This window comes from Hylobates moloch, unplaced genomic scaffold (assembly GCF_009828535.3).
Source record: "Hylobates moloch isolate HMO894 unplaced genomic scaffold, HMol_V3 SCAFFOLD_9, whole genome shotgun sequence".
NCBI classification, from domain to species: Eukaryota; Metazoa; Chordata; class Mammalia; order Primates; family Hylobatidae; genus Hylobates; species Hylobates moloch.
In genome coordinates this window covers 39,150,985-39,161,141 of record NW_026652284.1, presented here as the reverse complement: position 1 = coordinate 39,161,141, position 10,157 = coordinate 39,150,985, and the positions used below count along the sequence as shown (strand labels likewise).

The window sequence follows — 10,157 nt, the reverse complement described above, 5'->3', positions numbered from 1 at the left end:
CCCTTTACACTCAAGTAGGCCCTGGTGTCTGCTGTTTCCTTCTTTGTGCCCATGTGGACTCAATATTTAGCTCCCACTTACAAGTGAGAACATGCAGGAAGAAATTGAATCCCTGAACAGGCCAATAATGTGTTCTGAAATTGAATCAGTAATAAAAAGCCTACCAGGCCAGGCGCTGTGGCTCACGCCTATAATCCCAACACTATGGTAGGCCAAGGCAGGTGGATCACCTGAGGTTGGGAGTTCAAGGCCAGCCTGGCCAACATGGTGAAACCCTGTCTCTACTAAAAATACAAAAATTAGCCAGGCGCGGTGGTGCATGTCTGTAATCCCAGTTGCTCAGGAGGCTGAGGCAGGAGAATTGCTTGAACCTGGGAGGTGGAGGTTTCAGTGAGCCAAGATTGTGCAACTACACTCCAGCCTGGGTGACAGCCTGAGGCTGTGTCTTTAAAAAAAAAAAAAAAAAAAAAAAAGAGCCTACCAATCTGAAAAAGCCCAGGACCAGATGGATTCACAACTGAATTCCACCAGATGTATAAAGAAGAGCTGGTACCATTCCTACTCAAATGATTTTAAAAAATTGAGAAGGAGGGACTCCTCCCCAACTCATTCTATGAGGCCATCATCATCCTGATACCAAAACCTGATAGAGACACGACAAAAAAAGAAAGCTTCAGGCCAATACCCTTGATAAACATAGATGCAAAAATCCTCAACAAATCCAAATCCAGCAGCACATCAAAAAGCTAATCTACCACGATCAAGCAGCCCTCATCCCCGGGACGCAGAGTTGGTTCAACATACGCAGATCAATATATGTGACTCATCACATAAACAGAACTAAAAACAAAAGCCACATGATCATTTCAATAGATGCAGAAAAGGCTTTTGATAAAATTCAACATCCCTTCATGTTAAAAACTCTCAATAAACTAAGCATTGAAGAAATATACCTCAAAATGAGAGCCATCTATGACAAACCCACAGCCAACATCATACTGGATGGGCAAAACCTGGAAGCATTTCCCTTCAGAATCCGAACAAGACAAGGATGCCCACTATCAGCACTCTTTTTTTTCTTGAGACAGGGTCTTGCTCTGTCACCCAGGCTGGAGTGCGATGGCATGATCACGGCTCACTGCAGCCTCGATCCCTTGGGCTCAAGCCACCCTCCCACTTCAGCCTCCTGAGTAGCTGGAACTACGGGTATTACACCACCATGCCTGGCTAATTTTAAAATTTTTTGGTAGAGATGAAGTTGCACTATGTTGCCCAAGCTGGTCTTGAGCTCCTGTGCTCAAGTGGTCCTCACACCTCAGCCTCCCAAACTGCTGGGATTACTGGTGTGAGCCACCATGCCTGGCCCATTTTAGCCAGTTTTAAGTGTACATTTCAGTAGCATTAAGGGCTTTCACAATGTTGTGCAACCATCATCATCATCCATCTGCACACAATTTCTGTCATCCCAGATGGAAACTCTGCCTGTTAGACATGAACTCCTCATTCTCCCGTCCCCAGTCCTTAGGAGCTTCTATTCTACTTTCTGTGTGTATGACTTTGCTTAGTCTAGTTGCCTCATATAAATGGAATCATGAACATTTGTCCTTTTGTGACTGGCTTATTTCACTTAGCATAATGCTTTTAAGGTTTATCCATATTATACCATGTGTCAGAATTTCATTCCTTTTTAAGGTTGAATACCATTCCATTGTGTGTCTATACATTTATGCATTCATCTGTTGATGGACATTTCTATCAATGATATTGTTTCTATCTTTTGGCTATGTACAATGCTGCTATTAACATTAGTATACGAGTATCTGTTTGAGTCCTTGCATTTAATTCTTTGGGGTATATACTTAGAGGTCAAAATGCTGGATCATGTGGTAATTCCACGTTTAACTTTTTGAAGTCCTTACAAAACCAGATTAGATTTAAACACCTCATCATAGTGCATGGTCACCAGTCACAGGGGCATTGTGTACTTATTTGTGAAAGCAGCACCATTTCCTCTTAGAGACAGGACATCAGAGATCATCAGGTTCAGTTACCTCTCTTGATGGGGCTGAATAGGACAAGGGTTAGGTACTCCTTGGTGCCAGAAAAGCAGGGCTGAGTACCAGCTCCCTTGCTTCCAATCTGTAATCTTGGGTGAGTTACCTAAACACTCAAAGCAACCATTTCCAACGAGAAAAACTATATCTACTTTTAAAAGCTATCATGAGAATTAAATAAGACAATGTGGGAAAATGCTTGGCACAGTTCCTGTTACAGGGAAATCCTCAATAAGTGGTAGCCATTGTTGTTTTTGTGACCACATTTGTAGATGAGGATGCCGCGGCCCAGAAAACATAACAGTTCTATGGTTGCTTCATCCCATAGCTGGTTTTGAAGTTTTGATGTACATTACCATAAAATACAGTTTAAGGTCTAATCCTCCTGTGAATCTTGTTCATCTCGTCTCTGCTTTTCATGGAGGTTGGTGGTTCAATAGTTGGTTGATGATGCTGGTCCAGCTAAAATATTTCAGGAGGCAGCATGACTTTGCACTATCCCACTTGCTACTTACTAACCATGTGGCCTTGAGGGGGTCACTACATCTGTCTAATCCTTGTGTTCTGCCATAATAGAGGATATCGTATCAAATAGAGGATATCGTATCAAATGCATGGAGCTGTGAGTGGAGTTAGGCAAAACCTAAAGTCCCTGTACCAAAGCATTTGCTGAAGGACAATTTCTATGGTCCATCGAAACAAAGACATTAATTGTAAGATGGGCCAACTTAGTTATTACACAAAGCTGAGGTGCCGTGGACTATAAAATGCATCTCCATATCAGAGATGTTAAAAGGTGACGAATACATGCATTAGAACTGATGAAATGTGGTAACTGCCATTTGGTGACTTCCTAAGGAAAAGGCCATACAGGGAAAAACAGAAGCTTGGAAACTGCCTCACCTTTTAGAAAAGGAGCAAAGGAACTGGAGCAGTTCTGCTTTTCCTGTGATTAAATTGGGACCACATCTGGGTCAGCACTTTTATGTACTCCTGTCCAAAGAATTCAACGGGAAAAAACTCTTGGAAATGCAAGCTCAGCCTGGCACACAGAATGGAAGATGGAGTGTTTTTGGGGAAAAAAAGCTCTGTTATCTTTTTGCTTACCTTGCAGAATGCAAGCAGCGTCATTCACCCAGCAGACTTGGCTGGTGGCTGGTGAACTGAGCTGGGGGGTGGGGGAGTCCCCTTCAGTCTCTCCAGGTTAGTTTAGGTCCCACTACCCCGATTCTTTTTATCCAGAGTATCTTACATGATCAATCCATCTGATGGTGTCAATTATAGGAAGGTGACTAATTTCTGAACCTCTGAAACACCAACTTGTTGGGTTTTGATGCAACTTTACAGGTGACCTTAATAATGGCCTTGCCTACAAATCACTCACATTCCCATAGCTGGTGGTAGTTCAGGGGGTAGTAGAATCTAGGACTTTCTAATCCCTCCCCAGCATGCACATTGTCTCCCATAATTTTACAAACGACGTTAACTATCTTGTAAGAATTTGAAGAGGGTTGCTAGTAATATTCCCCAGATTGCTTGGACTCTCAGCTGACTAGATTAACAAAGGTTCTCTTTCCTTTGGTAGAGTTTGTCTCTGATAGCTGTGACCTATTCAAAGTTCTATGGTTAAGTCTGTACTTCAGATATTCTCTTCACTCCTTAAACTCTTCACTGACAGTGAGCAAACACAGCATTTGCTATGTTTCAGGCACAGCTGGAAAAATTTTATGTTTGGAAAGGTCCTATAACATTCCCATTTCATAGACATTGATCAAGCACTGGAGAAACTTGTCCACTGTTATGCAGCAAATTTGAGCTCTGACTCCGGAAACTAACTTTGCAATCCAGGGTTTCAGTGCCTCCCTTGATTGACATAGGACATCCTCCCCAGAACAAACAGAAGCCTGCAGATGAGAACACATTCAATTTCCCTCCACTAAACTTACAAACCTACCTACATCTGCACCCCATCTTCTTTCTTTGCACTCCTTGCCTGCCTTCTCAAGGACCTCACTCCATGACCATATTTTTTTCTCCTATAATTTCAACCTCTTGTTATCTACTAGCTCCTTTCCTAAGTTAAGTATCTGTCATATTGAAAAGGAAATGCAACGCTCCACCCAAACCCTTGTGCCTACCTCCACATATGTGTCTTCTACGCTTACTGCATGGGTCATGTCAATTCCTGCATTTGTCTTCCCACCTTGCATCACCACTTCTTAGCAATCTGGCTCCACCACTGCTACCCCTTTAAATCTGGTCTTTCCAAGGTCACAGTAGCCTCCTTGCTGCTAGATGTAGTGAATGCACCTGAGTCCTTATCTCCTTTGCCTAACTGAGCATCTGACAGCATTCCCACTCCTTTCTTATAGAAACACTTCTTTTGCCTTCTCTGGTGCTCCTCCAAAGTCAGCATTGTTTTGGGCTACTGTCAGAGGCATTTGAACCGGAGTGACTCCATCTTGAGCAGGGGCTGGGTAAAATGAGACTGAGACTACTGGGCTGCATTCCCAGGAGGTTAGGCATTCTAAGTCAAAGGATGAGCCAGGAGCTGAGCACAAGATACAGGTCACAAAGACCTTGCTGATAAAACAGATTGTGGTAAAGAAGCCAGCCAAAAGCCACCGAAACCAAGACGGTGAAAAAAGTGACCTCTGGTCGTCCTCACTGCTCATTATATGCTAATTATAACACATTAGCATGCTAAAAGACACTTCCTCCAGTTCCCTGACAGTTTACAAATGCCATGGCAACATCAGGAAGTTACCTTATATGGTCGAAAAAGGGCAGGAACCTTCAGTTGTGGGAGTTGCCCATGCCTTTTCAAGAAAACTCATAAATAATGCACCCCTGGTTTAGCATATAACCAAGAAGTAACTATAAGGATGCTCAGTTGAGCAGCCCAGGCCACTGCTTTGCCTATGAAGTAGCCATTCTTTTTCGTTCCTTTACTTTCTTAATAAACTTGCTTTCACTTTACTCTGTGGACTTGCCTTGAATTCCTTCTTGCATGAGATCCAAGAACTCTCTCTTGGGGTCTGGATCAGGACTCTTTCCAGTACACTACGGTGACGGTTAATTTTATGGGTCAGCCTGACTGGGCCATGGGGTGCCCAGATATTTGGTTAAACATTATTTCTGGGTGTGTCTGTGAGGGTGTTTCTGGATGAGAGTAGCACTGGAATCAGTGGACTGAGTAAAGCAGGTTGTCCTCCCCAGTGTGGGTGAGGCTCCTCCAATCCTTTGAGGGCCTTCACAGAATAAAAGGCCGAGTAAGGGAGAATTCACTCTCTGTGCCTGTCTTCAACCTGGGACATCTGTCTTCTGCCTTCAGACTCAGACCTTGTCTGGAATTACAACATTGGCTCTGTCAGGTCTCCAGCTTGCCGACTGCAGATCTTGGACTTTTCAGCTGCCATAATCACAAGAGCCCATTCCTTATAGTAAACCTCTCTTTCTCTATATACCTATATCTACATCTGTATCTATCCTATTGTTTCTATTTCTCTGCGAACCCAGTCTAATACAGCTACTTATCTTCTGATCTTCCTCCTTTAGAAAATGAGCCCCTTTTCCTTTTGGAAACTTCCCCTGCCTTACTGGTGGGATTGTCCACGAAAACGCTGATCTCCCTCACCAATCCACCACTTGCCCTGGACTGGCCCAAATGCCTGGTTAGGGAGGAATGCTTGTTTCTTGCTCTTTGTTTCCTGCTAATTGTTTCCATGTGGAGGGATTTCACTAGAGCACTGGTTTCCAAAGCATGGCCCCTGCACCAGTGGTGTCAGCATTCCTTGGGAATGTGCTAGAAATGAAAGTTCTCAGGCCTCACCCAAACTCACTGAATCACAGTGATTCCCGATCAGGCTCAGCAATCTGTTTTATCAAGCTCTTCAGGTGACTCTGATGCACATTAAAGTTTGAGAACCACTGCACTACCATAACACTCCTATTTTGTTTTTGTTTTGTTTTAGGTTTATTGAGGTTTAACTTATAAATTGTAATATTCACTCTTTTAAGATACACAGTTCTATAAATTTTAACAAATGCATACAGTCATGTAATTGCTATTATTAATGAGGTATCTAATACTTCTATCACCCAAGAAAGTCTCTTCATCCCCCCTTGTATGAAATCTCCCCCTCTACTCTCAGCCCCTGGCAAAGAGTGATCTGAGTTTTGTTCCTGTAATTTTGCCATTTCCAGAATGTCATACAGATGCAAACATCCAGCATATAGCCCTTTAGGACTGGCTTCTTTCTTTCTTTTTTACTTTTTTTTTATTTTTAGCATCTTTATTTGAGAAGTCAATTCTGCAGATGGGTAACAGTTCCAAGTGTTGATATATCTCAACCTTTCTATACAGAAAATAACAAATAAAACTCAACCAGCCAGTCTCCCCACATATGCTTCCAACCACATCTGGAGTGTCCACCATCAGTCCCTTGGCTACTTTCAAACCAGAGCTTAAATGCAGACCGTTTTCCTTATGAATCATTCCCCCGACCCGGGTTTTCTTCAGAGTTCTTTTTCCAGGACAGGATTATAGCCCCAGTTGAAGACTAGATGGATATAGGACAAGTACCATCCTAAGCCTGGATCACAGCCAAAGTCCATCATCCATTTTCAGCACCGAAGAGCAAGATCTTCACCAAGTCTCGTTTTTGTAGCCTTCATCCAGGGACAGCACCACTGAAGGTTTGCAAGATAGCTGGGTTCAGTGAAGTATTTGAAAACAGAATATAGCATCATTGGAAAACAAAGACCTACAGCCACACTTGATCACCTCCACATTAGACAGATAGGAATTAGGATCAGGAACACAGATCAGTACAGAAGGCCAAAACAAAACCTTTGGCTACTATATAAAACCAGGAGTGCTCCAAGGCAGATTCAGCCAATAATTAAGAAAAAAATCATCAGAGCCTCAACCTTTGCTTACAATCTTTATTGAAGTTATACAAAAAGAATCCTCCAAAAGTGAAAAAATACGTTATATACAAAAACACTTTCCCTTGGGAGGAGGGCTATGCCCCCTCTTTAGATGCAGTGCTTTCAACTGTAGCTCCAGCCTCCACTGTCCCCTCCACTGCCACCCAGCTTTCAGCCCGATTCTCAGCCTCCTCCTCCATGTTTTCCAAAACTTCATTTCCACTGGGGACAGCATCTCCACTGCCTCCGTTCACCTCCAGCTCTTGTTTGGCTTTCTTTGCATCATCTTTCTGGGGACCCTGTTCCTCTGGTTTCCTCTTCTTTCTGACAAGGTGGGAAATATCAGTCACGCAATTTAATGAGGAAGCACCATCTGTTGGCTTTTTGCTGGCAATTATGGAGACTGAAGAGCCTCCTCCACTAGGGGTGAAACCTGAAGTAGAGCTCTCCACCAGAGTAGCTTTCAGAGCCAGTTCAGCTACATTCCCAGTATGCTGAGACTCCTTTGCATCTTCTGTCTTCTCTCTAATTTCGGGTAGCAGTTCCTTTGGTTCCTCGATTTCTTTCTTGTATTCAGCAGATAATCCTTCAGCCTCCTTCACCTGCTCATTTAGTACAGCCATTCTCTTCTCAATGACTTCAATAGATTTGCTGAACTGTGCCACTGCCTCATCATACTGAGGGTTGTACCCATAAGCCAAGCCCAGCTGGTAGTGGGTCTCTGCAAGGAGATGGTCGTGGGCTTCCAGGTACTGTTCCTACAGTTTTAGGCAGGACTGGAACTCCTCCACAGCTTGCACATAGTTTTCAGATTCAACACTAACTTCTCCGAGTTTAAGATGTGCCTGGGCAACATAAAGCTGGGCTTTTGTTTCTTGCCTTTTAAAAACGATCTTTGCTAAATCCAGCATACTCCAGGCAAGCTCTAGGTTCCCAATCTCCTCCTCTTCGTTTTCTTGAAGAGACTTGTTTTCAAGGACTGAATCGTTTGGCATTTCTTCAGTCTTATCATTTTCTTTATCATCCTCTTCTGAGCCTTCAGTTTCTTCACCCTCTTTTATCTGTTCTCTCTCTTTTATCTCTTCATTAGCAGCTATCTGAACTTTGTCTTCAGGTGATTTCTCAGTAGCTCCCTGGGCTACCTTGCTATCAACCCCATCTCCAGCTGCCTCAAACTCTTCTACGGACAGCTTAGCCTCCTCCTGACTAGGAACCAGCTTTGCCCTGACCTTCTCCTCTAGTCCTGAGCCATCTTTTGTTTCTGTCAGTCTTTCTATAGAAGTCTGTGGTTCAATAGGAGTCTGATCTCCTACAGCTGACGGTCCATTGACTGTACCATCCTTAGGGAGAACTGTAGCCTCCTGCCCAGGCTTTTCAGAGACTTCTGATCCAGCCTCTACAGTTGAGGCCTCTGCAGCCTCTGTTGTCACCTCTGGTGACTCTTCAGCAGGTGGCACTTCTTGACCTACCAGTTGCTCAAGAATCGCCTTTCCTTCCTCATTTTCAGAGGTAACTACCTTCTCCTCTGGCTCGTCCCCACCCACATCTACTGGCTTGACTGTTGGGTCTAAAGACTCTGCTTCTACCTCCACTGCAGTGCCCTGCTTTTCTAGAGTCACCACAGGCTGCTCTTCTGAAACTTCTTTTGGCTTCTCCTCTGTGCTCACAATTACCTCTCCCTGCTTCTTCCGACCTCCTTTTTCTCTGCACTCTTCTTGGACATCAGTTTCAGAAACTGATTTTTCTTCCTCAGCATCTGGTACTTCCTGTTCTGGCTTCCCAGAAGTGACCTCAGCTTCATTCGGTCCTTCTGGTGCTGCTCCTCCTTTTGCCTCTTCAGAGGTTTCAGTTAACCAATCTAGAGTCAAGTCAACTTTTTCCTGTGGCTCCTCTGCAGATTCACTTATATCCATATCTTCTCTTCCACCCTTCTCCATTTCACTGTCTCGTTCTTTATCAGTTTCAGGCTTTGGCAAAGACTTGTCTTCTGTTTTTCTGGTTTCTTTTATTTCTCCCATGGCATCATAAACCTGTTCTCTCAACTCTTCCCTTGCTTCCTCATCTATGTTATCATTATTTTCTACCAGAGATTCATCTTCTGTTTTTTCTCCTTCTTCCTCTTCCACATGCACACCTTCCAAGGTGTTTCCCAACACATCATTCTCCATTCTGTCCACTTTGTCTGCAGATGTAGAAGGAGCAGGAACATCTTCAGTTTTGTCGGCAGAAACCAGCTCCATGGCAGTGGCTGTGGACTCCGTGGCTATCGTTCCCCTGAGGTGGCAAACCAGTGAATGGAATAGAGCCTGTGAGAAAAACAGGCAATATGGGACGCCAGAGACTCACTCAGGGACAGAAAACGGCAGATTGAGACTGGCTTCTATCACTTATCACCATGCTTTTGAGATTCATCTACATTGTTGCGTGTGTCTGTAATGTGTTTCTTTTTATTGCTGAGTAGTATTCCATTGTGTGGATACTAGAGTTCATTTAATCATTCACCTGTTGATGGGATATTGGATGGTTTTCAGTTTTTGGTGACTATGAATACAACTTTTATAAACGTTCACTTACAGATCTTTGTGTGGACATAGATTTTCATTTCTTTTGGGTAAATACTTAGGAATGGGATTGCTGGGTTATATGGTAAAGTACATTTAACTTCATAAGAATAGTCTTTCAATGTGACTTTACTATTTTGTGTTCTTATCAGCAATGGATCAGACTTTCAGTTGCTCCATGTCCTCATCAGTGCTTGGTATTGTCAGGTTTTAAAATTTAAGCCATTCTAATGACAATGCATCTGGGATTCCCCCCCACCTCCATTATTCCCTAGGGGATGGTGGGGAGTGGGTGGGAAGGAGGGTAAAGAGGTATGTAAATTTAGGAGGAGGCATGTGTGGCTCAGCTTCATTCTCCCACTCTTCTGCCTGAAGAGAAGGTGCATTATGATGAGAAAATACGTTAGGATGCCACCTGGCCAGCTTAGCTGGGTAGCCTGTCTTCCCAGGATGTGCCCCTGCTAGGGCAGCTGGCAGTTGTCCAGTGTGGCCTATGACTTGGGTAACTTTTATTCTTAGGTGCAATATTAGAAACCTAATTTTTTGCCAAACACCTAAGTCATGACTCCACTATAGCTCTCCTCCCCATCACCTTTAAATCTGACATGTG

General features: G+C 43.6%; 1 protein-coding gene across 1 annotated transcript; it reads right to left on the bottom strand.

Moving 5' to 3' along the window:
* Positions 1-7,023: 7,023 nt before the first annotated feature.
* On the bottom strand, positions 7,024-9,247 carry LOC116813259 (nuclear autoantigenic sperm protein-like). Its single transcript, XM_032759698.2, is given in 1 exon segment — positions 7,024-9,247. A coding segment is annotated over 1 exon segment (2,145 nt). The 5' UTR covers positions 9,227-9,247; the 3' UTR covers positions 7,024-7,081.
* Between the last annotated feature and the right edge of the window lie 910 nt (positions 9,248-10,157).